We start from the raw sequence: 17,912 nt of genomic DNA, 5'->3' as shown, positions 1-17,912 counted from the left end.
ATGAATCTGTTTTATCTTGGGAAACTAGGAGTATCTATACTAATAATAGAGGAATATGCAGATTAGCTAGGATTCCGTAACGTCACGGCCGAACAACAGGGACCTGAGGCTGCATGGCACCTGGCTGGGGTGAGGGACCTCAGGCCGCACCCTCCTCCTGGTGGGGCTTGACGAGGACCTCAGGTGTCACCCCCACCTGGCTGGGCTTGATGGGGGAACCTCAGGCCGCACCCCCCACCCCAGTGCTGGGCCAAGGGACCTCAGACCGTGCCCCCTGCCCCGGCGCTGGGTGACCTCAGGCTGCGGCCCCTGCCCAGCGGGGCTTGATGGGGGACCTCAGGCCACTCCCCCCACCCCAGCGCTGGGCCAGGGGACCTCAGGCTGCGCCCCCCACCCACATGGGCTTGATGGGGGATCTCAGGCCGCACCTCCCGCCCCGGCGCCGGGCCTGGAGACCTCAGGCTGTGCCCCCGCCCCAGCACCAGGCCGTGTCCCCCCTCCCAGCGGGGCTTGAGGGGGACCTGAGGCTGTGCCCCCCACCCAGCGCTGGGCCAGGGGACCTGAGGCTGTGCCCCCCACCCAGCATTGGGTTGGGGGACCTGAGGCTGTGCCCCTCTTTCGGAGGGGCTTAATGGGGGTGGGGCTGGCTGGGTCTGGGTCTCACCCGATGGGGGTGGGGCCAGCTGGGTCTAGGTGTCCTGTGTTTTCGAAGCATGTGTGGGTGGTGGGTGGGGACATGACTCTGACAGGAGAGAGATTTTCATATACATTTTACTAATTCTCTTTCATCTCTGACACTTCTCTTATAGAGAAAGGGCAAATAGCAAGCTACACTAATAAAAGAGAAATATGCAAATTGACCGTACCTCTGCTACGCCCATCAGCCAATCAGGAGCAAGTATGCAAATTAACCCAATAAAGATGGTGGGTTAATTTGCATATGCAGGCACAGAGCGGCTGGGTGGGGCAGGATGCCTGCTATGAGAAGGAGGGCAGGGGGCGGAGGGAGTTACAGGAACAGCGCTCCGACTGGGAGTGAAGACTTGCAGGCTCCCGGGTGGCCGGGAATGAAGCCAGGGGAAGGAAGGCCTATTTTTGCACAAATCTTCATGCAATGGGCCTCTAGTATTAAAATATTTTCTCTAATTAATTCCCTTTTAATGTGCATGAATTTTGTGCACTGGGCCACTAGTAGTAAATAAGTATTTGTTAATGGACCTTATTTATTTGTTATTCAAATTAGTATTGTGAATTGATAATACAAATCACATGAGGATCTCATAATTATACTTGAGTAGAATCATAATTCAAGTGAATGAATACAGGTTTTAAGTAATTTTGTTTTCAACAGTATTGAAAAATATTCAGTAAAATGAATTTATGCATGAAATTATGAAAAGAAGGAAGAATGCTAGATCAAGTGTCATCAGATTAGAGCAGGTTCCTTTCTAAGAATGCTGAATTTACAGTGTGTTCAGCTTATTACCATTTATTTTGTATAGTCTTTTGACTCATTACATGTGTCAGGTTGCTTTTGTTTCTTGATTCCAACTAGATCTTTAGAGTTTGGATTGTGATTAGTCCAGTTTGGGAGTTGTTTTGAAGGATTCTGTATCTGTTGGCAGTGACAGAGGGAGGCTTGTTCGGATCATTCTTGATTTCTAAACCTTGAAGAAAGTAGACCTGTATCTCAGAAACAAGCCCAGAAGACATTAAATTAATCAGGATCAGACTGAGTTTCAGACTGTGCTTATTGTTCCATTTGGAGTGTTACAGCAACTATTTACTTTACTTTGAATCTTCATTTCCTCTCACTCCCTCTTTTCTACCCTCATTTTATTTTTTTAATATTACAGATTGCCTACAATGTGTCAGAAATACCAGGGCATGGGAATGAGATGAGATATATGTGGACATTATAATTAAGGGAAAGATACACACACACACACACACACACACACACACGCACGCACGCACACACAAATTCACCTGTGATAAGTGCTATTAAAAAGTACAGGGTTTTATACGAGAGTGTTACAAGAGGACGCATTCTAGTGTGGTGGGTTTGGGAAGGCTTTCCCAATGAAGTGGCATAATGAGTATATGAATATATATGAAGTGAATATGTACTAGGCCAGTCAGAAAGAGAGGTTATTTGATGATTTCTTAAATCCAATACCCTGGCCAAGAATTTGATTTCTTCCCTTTAGACTTTGGGCTTTACTTAAACTTGAAGCTAATGGCAGTAATAAAACATTTCAGACCATACAAATACCTTAACAGATTCTCTGAAATTGAACCTCTATTCTAATAAAATTTGTATTTTAAGTTAAGGTAGTCAGAAAATTTTAGTTACAAATGTTAGACAAACTGTCTTAACAAGTTTGTCTTCACCCCTTTAAAGGTAAATCAAGGTTGTTGTAGACAAAATTGTGAGCTCTGGGTAGGTAAGCTAAGCATGTTTATAACGTTCCCCCCTCCCCTTTTTTTCTCATGGTTAATTTTGTGGTTAAATTTACCTTGTGGTTTAAGTGGGGTTCTCCTTATCAAAAAACAGTATGTGATTTTGTGACTGTCAAATAATTGATGGCCTAATTTTTAGTCTTCAGTATAGTGAGTTTTAGCAAATGTGTGAGTACAATAGCAGTTTAAACCTTCTGAGAATGGCTTCTCTTCTGTAAATGGATTGAATATATCAACAAATGGTGAAGCAGTTTGGTATTTTTTAGTCAGCATAGTCCCCTGATATCTGTGACTTCTTCTCTTGATCAAATTGTCTCTACTTCTCTGACTTGAATTCTTAGTTCGCTTGAGTTCTGTCTAGAGGATTCAATTCAGTACACCTAATTTCTTATTGGAGAGACTGGAATATTTGTACATGCCTTCCATCTTTCATATGAATAAAGTTCTTCATTAAGAAGTGTATTATTAGGATTTTTCTTCATTAATTAAGGTATTTCTTTTTAGAGCTCGTTATTTGTGCTTATGACTGCAGGAGATAGGGTATAAAAATGTTTTGGTTTACGATTATTGTATTTCATGGTGAGTTATATCAGTATGTTGAAGTAACAGTTGTGTATTTCTAAGACTATCCCTACATTACCTAAAATATTAATATTGCTCAATTTAGAACATGGCTGTAATGTATGCAGGACTCAATGTGAGTCATGTTTTTGATCATATTTTTTCCTCAATATTATATCTAAAGTATATTTTCAGATTTATCTTTAAAGCCTGTGTCAACTGCCATATCAGTTTGAAAGTGGCTCCTTTTAGAGAGTAAGGATACTATAAGGCTTAATTTGATGGTCATCACTAAAACTTAATTGCATGATTTTCATTATAGGGAGGCTTTATAGTAAGTAGCTAAAGAAGACTTTTGAAGATTTTCTTGTATTCTCTGGTATATATTATTAACAAAGTTGCCCTAAGTTTTTAGTGTGTTTTTTTTTTTGGGGGGGGCAGGGTTGATTGTTTTTAATAATCTGGTTGTATACCATGAGACAGCATGGTGTAGTGCATTGGATATAAGTTATAAGATCTGAGATTTTTTTTCCTGTCAAATTTATAGTATGACTCAGTGTCCTCATCTATAAATAGATGACAATCTATATTTTATGAAGTCAACATTATTCTGATATCAAAACCTGGCAAGGACAACACACACACACACACACACACACACACACACACACACACACACACACACACAAACACACACACACTTACGGACCAATATCTGATGAATATAGATGCAAAAATCCTAAACAAAATACTAGCAAATTGAATACAGTACATTAAAATGAGAACGCATCATGATCAAGTGGGGTTTATTCCAGGGGTGCAAGAATGGTTCAAATACACAAATCGATCAATGCGATATACCACATTAACAAAATAAGGGATAAAAATATATGCTTATATCAATATATGAAGAAAAGCATCTGACAATATACAACATCCTTTTATGATTAAAACACTCAGTAAAATGTGTGTAGAAGGAAAGTACCTCAACATAATAAAGACCAGATATGACAGATCTTCAGCTAATATCATACTTAGTGGTGAAAACTTAAAACTTTTTTCTCTGAGATTTGGGAGAAGACAAGGATGTCCACTCTTAACCACTACTATTCAACAAAGTACTAGATGTCCTACCCAGAGCAATCAGGCAAGAGAAAGAAATAAAAGGCATCCAGATTGGAAATGAAGTAAAATTATCACTTTTTGCAGATGACATGATTATTCATACAGAAAACCTTAAAGATTCCACCAAATATTATTGTTTCTAATTGCTATTACATAAGCAAATACAGTAAGGTTGCAGGGTACAAAATCAGTGTACAAAAATATATTGGTTTTCTATATAGTAAAAATGAAATTTCAGAAAAAGAAATGAAAAAAACAAAAAACAACTCCATTTGCAATTGCAATAAGAACAACAAAATACCCAGGAAGAAACAACAAAGGATGTGAAGGACCTATACACTGATAAATACAAGACATAATTGAATGAAATTAAAGAAGACACAAAGAAATGGAAAGATATTAAAAGAAATGGAAGAAGACACAAAAAATGGAAAGATATTCTGTGTTCGTGGATTGAAAGAATTTACATAGTTGAAAATGTTTATGTTACCCAAAGCAATATACAGATTTAATGCAATCCCCATCAAAATCCCAATGGCATTTTTCAAGGAAATAGGACCAAAAAAATCATCAAATTGGTGGGAAACCACAGAAGACTCCAAATAGCCAAAGCAATCCTGAGAAAAAAGAACAAAGTTGGAGGTATCACACTCCCTGACTTCAAATTATACCACAAAGTTATAATAATCAAAACAATGGGTACCCTGACCAGGTGGCTCAGTTGGTTGGAGCATTGACCCCTACACCAAAAGGTTGTGAGTTCCATTCCTGATCAGGGCACGTATCTAAGTTGCGGGTTCAATCCCAGTTGAGGCATGTATGGCTGGCAACTTATTGAGGTTTCCCTCTCACATTAATGTTTTTCTCTCTCTCCCTTCCTCTCTCTAAAAAAAGATCTATAAAAACATCATTGGGTGAGGATTAAAAACAGCACCAACATTTTTTTCCTAAGTAATTGGGTGGATGTGATGCTGTTACTGGAGATAGAAAACTCAAACATAAAAGCATTTTGGGGAAATATAACAAGTTCATCTTTGGACATGCTGATTTTTTTTTAATGCCTATGGCACATTCTTATTGACATGCCAAAGACATTTGAAATATGGGGTAAAAATTTAGGGGAGAGGTTGGAGTTATAATAGGAATTTCTGCTTTTTGAAATAATAGATGATGCTGCCAGAGAGAGCATATGTAGAATGAGTAGAGCTCTAAGGAAGAATATTAACAAGGAAATAGCATTTTGAGATGTAATGGGAAAATGAAAAAAATGCAGTCACAGAAGCCATAAAAACTTTTCTTCTGTCAAAATTCTACCTATTTGTCAAGATTCATCTTAGAAGGTTCAGTAACATCTTCCATACATCATCATCTGCCTAGTCCCATCTCCTTTTAGTCGTTCTCTAAATGTGTTTCTATAGCAGTTTCTACTTCCTTTTAACTTAGCATTTACCACACTGCCATATTTTATAGATTATTGTTTATGATTTTATATTCCTTGAAGGTAAGGGTTAGATTTTAGTCATCATTATTTTTCCTGTGTATGTTATAATTCTTAGTAACAATTTAATTGCATAAAATTGGGGATAGAGTAAGAAAATAGCTTAAGAGGTTATTGGATTGGTTGGTCATACTGACCTTAGGGAAAGTGTTATCTCTAGACTGGGGGAGAGTGAATAGAGAGTTCTTTAGTCTTCTCTAAAGTCAGTCTTGCTTTTTTCTATACTCTATTCCTCATTCCCCAATTATGTCTTTCAAATGTTTGTTCCTTTGATACTACTATTTCGTCATGATGGATAAGTATTCATTCGTGGTGACCTGTAAGAATTCCACTCTTCTTCCAATTTAGCTTGTATTCCCTTCTCAGTGCACTACTGTCTACAGTCACTCTTTGCTAAACTTCCAAGGCTCTTTGTATTACATTGCTAACATTTAATCCTTCTTCAATTTCTCTATCCATTTCTTATCATATATTATGATTGATAAGATTTTCACTTCCTATAACTTTAAATTGTTTTGTTTTAATTTAGTAACCTTTCTTTTAAATTCAAACTTCACGTACAAAAATGTCTAAACACAAATATGTTTTCAGTCTCAATTTAAAAGATAAGTCAATGAAGACTCAAAGATTGATAATCTTTATAAAATATTTCTGTGAGGACAGTATCCTTGATGAACATAAATGCTAAAGTCCTCAACAAAATATTAGCAAATTGGACCTAGCAATACATTAAAAAGATCATACACCATGACCAAGTAGGATTTATTCTGGGGATGCAAGGCTGATACAATATTCGCAAATCAGTACTAGTAAATACGATCACATAAACAGATTACAAGACAAAAATCACATGATGATATCAATTGATGCAGAAAAAGCATTCAACAAAATCCAACACCCTTTTTACTCTCAGTAAAGTGGGATTAGAGGGATCATACCTCAACATAATAAAAGCCATATAGACAAACCTACAGCCAACATCATACTCAGTGGGCAAAAACTAAAACCATTTCTCCTAAGAACAAGATAGGGATGCCCACTTTCACCACTCTTGTTTAACATAGTACTGGAAAGCCTAGCCATAGCGATCAGACAAGAAGAAAAAATAAAAGAGATACAAATTAGAAAGGAGGAAGTAAAACTGTCATTGTTCGCAGATGATGTGATATTGTACATAGAAAACCCTAAAGACTCCATCAAAAAACTACTAGATTAAATAAATGAATTCAGCAATGTAGCAGGATACAAAATTAACACCCAGAAATCCATGGCATTTTTATACACCAACTAGAGGCCTGGTGCACAAAATTCGTGCACGGGGGGGGGGGTGTCCCCCTCAGCCTGGCCTGTGCCCTCTTGCAATCCGGACCCCTCAGGTAGGGTCCCTAGGCCTGGCCAGCGATCAGGGTCTATTGGGGCTTTCCTTCCCCTGCTGCTGGCAGCTGGCCCCACCCCCACTGCGGCCACTGCTTACCATCTGTGCAGCGCTGCTCCCCCCTCCACCACCACTGGTCACCTCCCTCTGTGGGTGACAGGCATGGGGTGCGATCTCTTGGCTGGCCTGGGCCTCCCTCTGTGGGGTGATTGATTGTGGGGCCCTAAGATTGATTGCCCCACAGGGAGAGGCCCCACCCACCTGGCTGGGGCTCCGTTATCGATTGCCGCGCACAGGGTAGTCTGGGCCTCCCTCTTTAGGGCGATTGATTGTGGAGCCTCCCCCCCCCCCCGCCCTCATGAATCGCCCTGCAGAGCATGGCCTGAGCCTCCCTCTTAAGGGCAATCATGAGGTGATGGCAGGGCCCCCTGACCAATTGCATTGAACCCATCTTGGCTGTCCTGGCGCCAATGTGTGTCATAGTGTGGTCATCTGGAAGGTCGTCTGGATGGTCTTTCTGCTGTTCAGTCATTCGGTTGATTTGCATATTATGCTTTTATTATTATAGATAATGAACTCTCAGAAAGAAACTAAAAAAAAAAAAAAAATCCACTTACCATTGCAACAAAAAAATTAAGATACGTAGGAATAAACTTAACCAAGGAGGTAAAAGACCTGTACTCTGAAAACTACAGGACCTTGAAAAAAGATATAGAGGAGGATATAAACAAGTGGAAGAATATACCATGTTCATGGATTGGTAGAATCAACATCATTAAAATGTCCATACTACCAAAACAAGCTATAGATTCACGCAATCCCTACTAAAATACAAATGGCAGATTTCACAGATTTAGAACAAATACTCCAAAAATTTATCTGGAACCAAAAAAGACCACGAATAGCTGCAATAATCTTGAGAAAGAACAAAGTTGGAGGAATCACAATATCAGATATCAAGTTATACTAGAAAGCCACTATACTCAAATTAGCCTGGTCCTGGAATAAGAACAGGCATATAGATCAATGGAACAGAACAGAAATCCCAAATTTTGAACCAAGCCATTATGCTCAATTAATATTTGACAAAGGAGGCAAGAGCATACAAGGGAGTAAAGACATACAATAAATGGTGTTAGGAAAATTGGACAGGTACGCACAAAAAAAATGAAACTAGACCACCAACTTATACCATACACAAGAATAAACTAAAAATGGATAAAAGACCTAAATGTAAGTTGTGAAACCATAAAAATCTTAGAAGAAACCATAGGCAACAAAATCTCAGACATTTCTCATAGCAGTATGCCTACCGATACATTTCCTAGGGCAAAGGAAATGAAGGAGAAAATAAACAAATGGGACTACATCAAAATAAAAAGCTTCTGCACAGCAAAACAAACCATCAACAAAATGAAGAGAGAGCCCACTGCATGGATGAACATATTTGCCAATGATACATCCAATAAGGGGTTAACTCCCAAAATATATAGTAAACTCATACAACTTAACAAACAGAAGACAAACAATCCAATTAAAAAATGGACAAAGGACTTAAATAGACGTTTCTCCAAAGTGGACATACAGAAGGCCATGAGCCATATGAAAAAATACTCAAAGTCACTTATTATCTGAGAGATGCAAATTAAAATGACAATGAGGTATAACTCACAACCGTAAGAATGGCTGTCATCAACTAATGACAAGTGTTGGCGAGGATGTGGAGGAAAGGGACCCCTAGTACACTGCTGGTGGGAATGCAGACTAGTGCAGCCACTGTGGAAAACAATATGGAATTTCCTCAAAAAATTGAAAATGGTACTCTCATTTGACCCAGTAATCCCACTTCTAGGAATATATCCTAAGAAATCAGAAACACCAATCCAAAAGAATATATGCACCCCTATGTTCATAGCAGCACAATTTACAATAGCTAAGATTTGGAAACAACCCGAGTGCCCATCAACAGATGAGTGGATTAAAAAACAGTGGTACATCTACATAATGGAATACTACGCAGCTGTAAAAAAGAAAGAACTCTTACCATTTGCAACAGCATGGATGGACCTGGAGAGTATTATGCTAAGCGAAATAAGCCAGTCAGAGAAAGATATGTATCACATGATCCCACCCATGTGTGGATTGTAATGAACAAAACAAATTGATAAACAAAATAGACCCAGAGACATAGAAGCATGGAACAGACTGTCAAATCTCAGAGGGAAGGCAGGAGAAAGGGAAGAGATCAACTAAAGAACTTGTAGGCATATATGTATAACCCATGGACACAGATAGTGGGGAAGGCCTGCTGTAGGGGGTGGGGATAGGCTAGAAGAGGTCAATGGGGGGAAAAAGGAAATGTATGTAATACTTTCAACAAGAAAATATTTAAAAAAAATAAATAAGAGTTATTCTTTAAAAAAGAATTTCTCTGAAACTTCTGCAATCCTTTGTACAGGAACTTGTGCCTGTTTCTGTTTTGTAGCATATACCAACATACATTATGCTAGATTCTTAATATGTATTTATTTTTCAGGTCATTTTTTTCTTTTATGCCTTCAGTAGAACAAAAATCATTCATTTTATTTTACTTTTCATACTTTTTTTATATCTAGTATGTTTTTTTGTCACACAATAATCATGTTTGAATAACTGAATGAATTTCTCTGGTTTCTGTCCTTGAGTTTCTCTAATATCCAGGCTGATAAAATCTGTAACACATTTTTATTTTAGCATTCAACTTCAATTTGAATTACACTTTATTTTTCCACTTAAAATATATTAATTTTCTTAAAAAATTTTTTTTTATTGAATTCAGAGAGAGGAAGAGAAGGAGAGAGAGATAGAAACACCAATGATGAGAGAGAATCATGGATTGGCTGCCTCCTGCATACTCCTACTGGGGAGTGAGCCCACAACCTGGGCATGTGCCCTGACTGGGAATTGAACCATGACCTTTTGGTTCATAGGTCGATTCTTAACCACTGAGCCACACCAGCCGGGCTATATTTCATTTTTTGTTTAAAACTTTTTTCTTATTAATCCTTACTTGACATTTTTCCATTTATTTTTATTTTTATTTTTTTTACTTTAAAAATATATTTTTATTGATTTCAGAGGGAGGAAGGGAGAGGGAGAGAGAGAAATATCAATGATGAGAGAGCATCATCGATGAACTGCCTCCTGCAAGCCCCCAGGGGAACTGTCCTGCAACCAGGGCACCCTGACTGAAATCGAAACCTAACTTCCTGGTTCATTGGCTGATACTCAACCACTGAGCAACAGGCTCCATTGAGAGTGAAAGGGCGGCGGGTGGGGAGAGAGAGAAACATTGATGTGAGAGAGACACATCGATTGGTTCTTCCCACAAACACCCTGACCGTCTGGGGAGTGGACCTGCAACCCAGGTACATGCCCTTGACCAGGAATCGAACCATGATTCTTAGGTGGGCTGGCTGACTTTCTACCACTGAGCAACACTGGCCAGGGCTAAAACTGTTTTTTTTTTAAGGCATTATAAGTATATACCTCAACATTTGGTGGTTACTCATTTTATGGCCCATGTCATAATTTCTTTGTGTATTTTTTACCCATTATTCCTTCAATAAATTAAAGTGTTTTCTGTTCCAGAAATTATATTTTTATAGAGGAGCCAGTAAAATACCAGTTTTTACTTTAATTTAAAAATATATGCTGTTATTCAGTAGCTTCCATCTAAGACCTAATTTAAGTGGAAAAGTTGGTTGGATTAAAGAAAAACTTTCTCTTTTCAGATTGCAGCAATTCTCCGGAAACGAAAATTAGACTATTATTTACACAGACTACTCCCTGAGATCCTGCAATCTGCTTCATTTCTGACTGCTAATGGGGCCTTGTATATGGCCTTCTTTTGCATTTTAAGGTTGGTACTCATAATCACTACTGGAGGTTAATACAAATTCCTGTGTTGAAACGGAAACGAACAGATATAAATGTGCAGATCACTGCTTGTATTTTTTTTTTCTCTTCGTGAAATGACATTTATCCCAAGGAAAGCTTGTAAAACCAGGAGTTGTGGGCCTCTTGCTCTAAAGATGTAACATAAACTTCAAATTATTGCTGTAATTAAATAGCAAAAGTATTTTACTTTATCACACATTTTCTGAGGGCTACTGTGTTTACCAAGTTGTTAATGAGGATTTCTTAACTTTTCAATTTCATAAATGATGAATTCAAAGTGTCCATGATATAGGTTAAGTCCACATGCAGTGAATAACTTCAAAAGGACTATAAACTGTCCGTGTTTAAATATAAAACAGTAAGTTAACTTCTGGCATATCCTACTGATGAAACTTTTGGTCCTGATTCAATCTTATGCACATTACTTGGAGACATGCTTCAAACAATGTAGATGTAGTTGGAATTCAGTTTTTAGTCCTGTGATATGCCTAACATATTTATTAAATATTTACTTTTTATCTTTCCCCCTACTGAATATTGAAAACTCAAATTAGTGTGTTTTTAATCTGTCAAGTTTAAAATACTAGCTTTATATTGCCCTCATATTAGTGTGATCCAATTTAAATTTTTTTTTTATAATATATTTTATTGATTATTTTTTACAGAGAGGAAGGAAGAGGGGTAGATAGTCAGAAACATCGATGAGAGAGAAACATCCATCAGTTGCCTCTTGCACACCTCCTACTGGGGATGTGCCCGCAACCAAGTTACATGCCCCTGACCGGAATCGAACCTGGGACCTTTCAGTCCGCAGGCTGATGCTCTATCCACTGAGCCAAACCGGTTTTGGCAGTGTGATCCAATTTAATGTTGTTCAAAGTTCTGCAGGTAAAGTTTAGCTGCAATTAAAAATATTTCCAAATGTGTTTTAGAGATATTTCCCTTAGAACATTAGTATTTACAGATGTTCAGATTATGCATAAAATAATTAATAAGGTTTATACTATTGTGACTACATCATGTCTTTAAATTGACCTGGAAATCTGTGTAAGAAACTCTTTATCAGGTGGTCTCTGGAAAGTTTCTAACATTTGTTAAAACTCTAAAAATAAAGTTATAAGATAACTAGGTTTTAAAAAAATTACAGTAATAATAAATTGCTATTGCAGCATATTTCTTTAGGTTCCATGAACCTGTTTGGTTAAGTTGTTGAAACATAAACTACTTAAAATAAGGTAACATCTGTATTTCTCCAGCAATTGAATCATTGAGTTATTTTCCTTTAGTTTTTACATTCAATAACTTCTTAAGTTCCTTGTGGATTTTATATTGGATGGGGGACTACTAACAGTTTTCTCAGGCAGAAGGTTTCTGATGTCCGTTTTGGGAATACCCATGTTATATATGCTTAGTAGGTTTTCTAATTCTTTAAAGCTAAGCTTCATTTCAAAAGATCATTTCATCTTTGATTCTTAGCCTTATTTGTGGATATCTCAGGAACATATTGTTTTTGAAAGGAAAAAAAAAGTCTTCATAACATCTCCATTTTTTTTTCTCTTTAAAAATCTAAGCATCTAATGGTTTTATATAATGTGTGAGACACTATGCAGTGTCTTACTTTCAAGGGACATATTCTAGTAAGTGAAAAATTATATGAACATATAACTAAAGTAGGAAACACTTTTTAGTAAGTGCTGTAAGAGAGTTAGCAAGGGTGATAAAAGCAAAGAGGGAGAGACATTTGTTGAATATTATGTGTAAAAAATGATAGTAATTATTGTAATAACAGTTAACATTTTCTTTGTATTTTCTATGAGCTGTGTATGATGCTAGGAATTATTTCATGTAGTCCTCATAACAATATGAGATTGGTAATATTTTTCTCATTTGATAGATAAGGAAGTTGAGAACACAGAGGGTTTGCATATAGCGAGTGATGTTGGATCCAGGAATCGCTAAATGAATATGATTGACTATATTATTAGAGGGAGAGATATCTGTTAGTTTGCTATTGTCGTCTGATGGGAGATGGTGAGGGTCTTATCTAAGACTAGGGGCAGTAGGTTGGAGAGGAATTTGAGAGATTAATTGCATATGAAATGATTTTTAATATATGGGGTGAGGGAGAAGGAGAAGCCAAGGATGTCTCCAAGTTAGCTTCTGGCATATCCTTCTGATGAAACTTGTGCGTGGATATGTAGTTGTTGCCAGTAACCTAGGAAAATAAGGGAGAGAGAACAAGTTCATGAGGAAGGAGAGAGAGATCATGAGTTTCTCTTTGGACATGTTGAGTTAGAGGTGCTGTGGACATTTTGATAGAGATAATAACTGAAATGACAAACCAGAAATTTCGTATGAACATTCCAAATTTGAATTTCAGGAGGATACTTGGAAAATTCTACTCATGGAGTCCTGGCTTTGGTGCCGCTTTGCCAGCATCTTATGTGGCCATTCTAATTGAAAGAAAAAGCAGGTAAAATTTTACATATCTACATATTTAATCGAACAGATTTACTGTCTCCCATGTCAACTAGAATTTTTTTTTCTAGTTGCTTATTGTTTATTTTAGTCCAGGTATGAGAAATATTTCCATATATCTTTTTCAGTCTTGCAGATATATTATGAAAAATTTAATTTTATACTGTTATTATTTATGTTTATTAAGCCTAAAAATATAAAGATTAACATTATAGAGCAATAATACCAATTAGTCTTTATTTACTAAAAAATTAGAGAGTTCCATGGTGTGCTTAACTAAGATATGGCATACACAAATTGTAATTTAAAATTTTCTTCATAATCACAATACCATGATCACACCTAAGAAAATTAACAAGTTATTTTTTTATTATCATCTAGATTTTTAATTTGATTCAGGGTCATTGAGTGACCTTTGTTAAATCAATTGTTATTTTTGTGGCACCTTCTTATTTAAAAAAGTATTTTCATTTTTATTTAACCTTAAAATGTTCTATGTGAAATAATGAGATTTCTATAAAATGCTACAAACTGTTATGTAATTGTTAAGTCAGCTAAACAGTTGAGTGAAAGCTTTTTTTTTTTTTTTAAATATATTTTATTGATTTTTTACAGAGAGGAAGGAAGAGGGATAGAGAGTTAGAAACATTGATGAGAGAGACACATCGATCAGCTGCCTCTTGCACACCTCCTACTGGGGATGTGCCCGCAACCAAGTTACATGCCCTTGACCGGAATCGAACCTGGGACCTTTCAGTCCGCAGGCCGACGCTCTATCCACTGAGCCAAACCGGTTTTGGCTGAGTGAAAGCTTTTGTACAAAATAATTTTTGTTATCTCATGAGTAATTATTGCTGACAACTGCATTGATTCCATCTTTATCCCAGAGAATCAAGATGGGATCATGTGTTAAGGGGTCATGTATTAATCAAGATGAGGTCATCTTTCAGTTTATGAAAATGTTTATTGTAATCATCCATCTGCTGGTAAGATCCAATGATAAGATAGATCTTATTAGGTAACCAAATATTTTCTTAAACCACCGAAAACCATTTTTAATGCATTTTTATACAAACTAGAGGCCCGGTGCATGAAATTCGTGCACTGCGGGGGGGGAGGGGGGGAGACCTCAGCCCAGCCTGCCCCCTCTCACAGTCTGGGAGCCCTCAGGGGATGTCCTACTGATGGCTTAGGCCCGCTCCTCTGTGGAAGGTGACCAGCTGATCAGGGGAAGGCGCCACCCCATCACCCTGCTGCTGTTGCCACTGCCGGCTGCCGCAGCCACCAAGGTGTCTTCATCAACACGGACTCCAGTCCCTTCACCATGAAAAAATGACAACTTTCTTTAGGCATTTTTAAGATGTCTCTTTCATAGGATATGACATTTCTTTTTTTTTTTTTATCCTCACCTGAGGATATTTTTCCATTGATTTTTAGAGAGTGTGGAAGAGAGAGGGAAAGACAGAGAGAAACATCAGTGTGAGAGGGACACTTTGATTAGTTGCCTTCTGCATGAGCCCTGACCTGGGCCCTGGCCAGGGAGGAGCCTGCAACCTAGGTACATGCCCTTGATCAGATTCGAACCCGAACCATGTGGTCCGCAGGCCGAGGCTCCATCCACTGAGCCAAACCGGCTAGGGCAGGATATGACATTTCTTAGCCCCTCCAGCAGTGGACCTTCGTTTTTTTCTCCAGGAGCGAGGTGGAAAAACCCTAGATCACCTTCTTGGATTCTTATTACCCAAGTTACCAAGAACACTGTGAGTGGTGTACCGGGAGCTTAGCCAATGAGCGGTCCAAAAAGGTGTTTCCTCTGCAGCTCATGCGCAGAGGCGGGACTGCTGGTGCACTGCGGCTAGAGTAGGCCCCCTTGTGTCCACTCCGGGGCTGCCCAAGCCGGTGTGGCGGCTTGGGCAGGCCCACCTGTCTCTGTCTCTGTCTCCACTCTGGGCCTCACCTGCGCACACAGCCTACTCCTGACCGGTTGTGACTGTTACGGCGTCCTGGCCTAATTTGCATATTACCTCTTTTTATACAGATAGATAGATAGATAGATAGATAGATAGATAGTATCTACATTTTTGTGCTTCTCTGTTTGATTATATCATAAATCTTTTGGATTACTAAAAATTTTTTAAATCAAAGGACTGGTAGATGCTATTACCACATCATAATCAAGTCAGTAGTGCTAGAAACATAGGTTACCCTACTTGAGAGGACAGTTCAGAATAGTAATTAAGAGTGTGGATTCTGGAGCTGTTCTGTGTACAGCTTAGCTGGCTCTGCCACCTATTGTGTGACTTCCATGACTTATTCCTTACCTGAAAAATGGATAGTGATAATTTACTCAGATAGTTATTCAGAGAATTAAATAAGTTAATATAGGTAAAAGTGCTTAGAACAGTGCTTGACACACAGTGTTATGTTAAGTGTTAAGTATCCTTATTGTTTTTTGCTCATGAGTAATGACAGTTATTCTGGTGGTTCTTGATCAATTTAAAAATGTGAATATTGGTTTTGGAAATATGATCTCAAAATATTTTACTCATACATAGGTCTTATTTTTATAATTTTAGTTTAAAGTAATTAAATGTTTCTTTGAAGAACAGCATTTGTTTAAATATAACACTAAAGTAAAATTGTGCTATTGATATTAAAAGCTATAGCTTCTTTTTTAAAAAAACACTAGAGGCCCGGTGCATGAATTCATGCACAGGTGGGGTCCCTTGGCCTGGCCGGCGATCGGGGCTGGTTGGGGCCACTCTACCAGTCCCGACTGGGAACGATTGGGCTGGCTGGCCGGGGGATGGAACTGTGGGAGGTTGGCCGGCTGTGAGAGGTTGGCTGTGGGAGCACACTGAACTCCTGGTGGTCAGTGTTCATCATAGCTACCGGCTGGTCGTCCAACCGGTCATAACAGTCACTTAGGCTTTTACATATATAGATATTTTTATTGATTTCAGAGAAGAAGGGAGAGAGTGGTAGAGATAGAAACATCAATGATGAGAGAGTCATTGATCGGCTGCCTCCTGCATACCCCTTTCTAGGGACTGAGCCCAAAACCTGGGCATGTTTCCTTACTGGGAATCAAACCGTGACCTTGTGGTTTATAGGTTCACGCTCAACCACTGAGCCACACTGAATGGGCAAAAACTATAACTTCTTAAGGCATAAGGAGGTTTCTTAGAAGTGATGTGAATACTTGGATTTTGGTTACTAATTTATTTTCTATTATTTTTATTTACTTTTGATAGGGAACTTTATAAAAAAAAGAAGCTTTCTGTTTTTATTTCCTTTAAGTAAGCTACTGCCCTAGTGTTTTGTTCGTAGACACTAAGTATTCACAAAAGGTTTATAGACCTGTTTTAAATATTAATTGGAATGGTCTTACTGTTTTAAAAACCTAATAAAAAATTTAAGTCTAGCTTCTCTGTAAGTACTGTACCTTTGTTGCTGAAGAAAAATATATCCTTACCTTAATGTGATTGTTATGTAGTTGAACTCTGTGTTGATTTACTTCTGTTTATTAGGTAATGCAATAAATGCCGAGAAATAGTTCTTTAGTTTTTTCATTGAGGGTTGTATATGTACTAGAGGACTGATGCACGAAATTTGTGCAAGAGTAGGCCTTCCTCCTAAGTGCCCATCAGCAGATGAATGGATTAAAAAGCTGTGGTACATCTACACAATGGAATACTACACTGTGGTAAAAAAGAAGAAATTCTTACCATTTGTAACAGCATGGATGGAACTAGAGAGCATTGTGCTAAGTGAAATAAGCCAATCAGAGAAAGATAAATATCACATGATCTCACTCATTTATGGAATATAATGAACAACATGAACTGATGAACAAAAACAGATCCAGAGACAGAGAAGCATCGATCAGACTGTCAAACCTTAGAGGGAAGGTAGGGGATAAGGGGGAGAGTTAAACCAAAGGACTTGCATGCATACATATAAGCCTAACCAATGGACACAGACACCAGGGGGGTGAGGGCATGAGTGGAGGTGTGGGTGGGCAATGGGGTGATAAGGACACATATGTAATACCTTAATCAATAAAAAAAATATATATTTTTAAAAATTAAAAAAAAAACATTAGTGAACATGCATTTATCACTGGGAAATAGACACTCTGCCACATTGCTTTTGAAATCATCTGGGCAGCCTTGAATGAACTGGTAGCAGTTTCATTAAAGGCTTGTTGGTATAAACAAAACAAAACAAAACAAAACAAAAGAGTAGGCCTTCCTTCTCCCAGCTGCCGGCTCCGGCTTTCCTCTGGCATCCGGGACCCTGGCTTCTCTCCCGCACCCAGGACCCAAGCTTCCCTCCGGCCACCTGCAGGCACCCGGTACTCCGGCTTCCCTTGCAGCCCTGGCTTCATCTGGAAGGTCTCCCAGTCTAATTAGCACATTACCCTTTTATTAGTATAGATTATTAGTATAGATATGTATGTATCAACCACAA

At 38.3% G+C, this 17,912-nt stretch overlaps 1 protein-coding gene across 8 annotated transcripts in view; it reads left to right on the top strand.

Annotated features, from left to right (window-relative positions):
* The window catches only part of TMEM135 (transmembrane protein 135), a 300,801-nt gene that overhangs the window by 9,034 nt on the left and 273,855 nt on the right, over positions 1-17,912 (top strand). For 7 of the 8 annotated variants that reach the window (XM_080687258.1, XM_080687259.1, XM_080687261.1 and 4 more), the window contains exons 2-3: positions 10,796-10,923; positions 13,342-13,434. In XM_080687258.1, coding sequence (XP_080543384.1) covers positions 10,796-10,923; positions 13,342-13,434 — 221 coding nt within the window. Of the gene's footprint in view, positions 1-10,795; positions 10,924-13,335; positions 13,435-17,912 lie in introns of those variants that run through there. The other variant, XM_080687265.1, reaches the window with a different exon arrangement.

The sequence above is a fragment of the Plecotus auritus genome (assembly GCF_963455305.1).
Source record: "Plecotus auritus genome assembly, chromosome: 9".
Lineage (NCBI taxonomy): Eukaryota > Metazoa > Chordata > Mammalia > Chiroptera > Vespertilionidae > Plecotus > Plecotus auritus.
The sequence above is the reverse complement of the archived record's forward strand: the minus strand, read 5'-3'. Positions and strand labels throughout refer to the sequence as shown.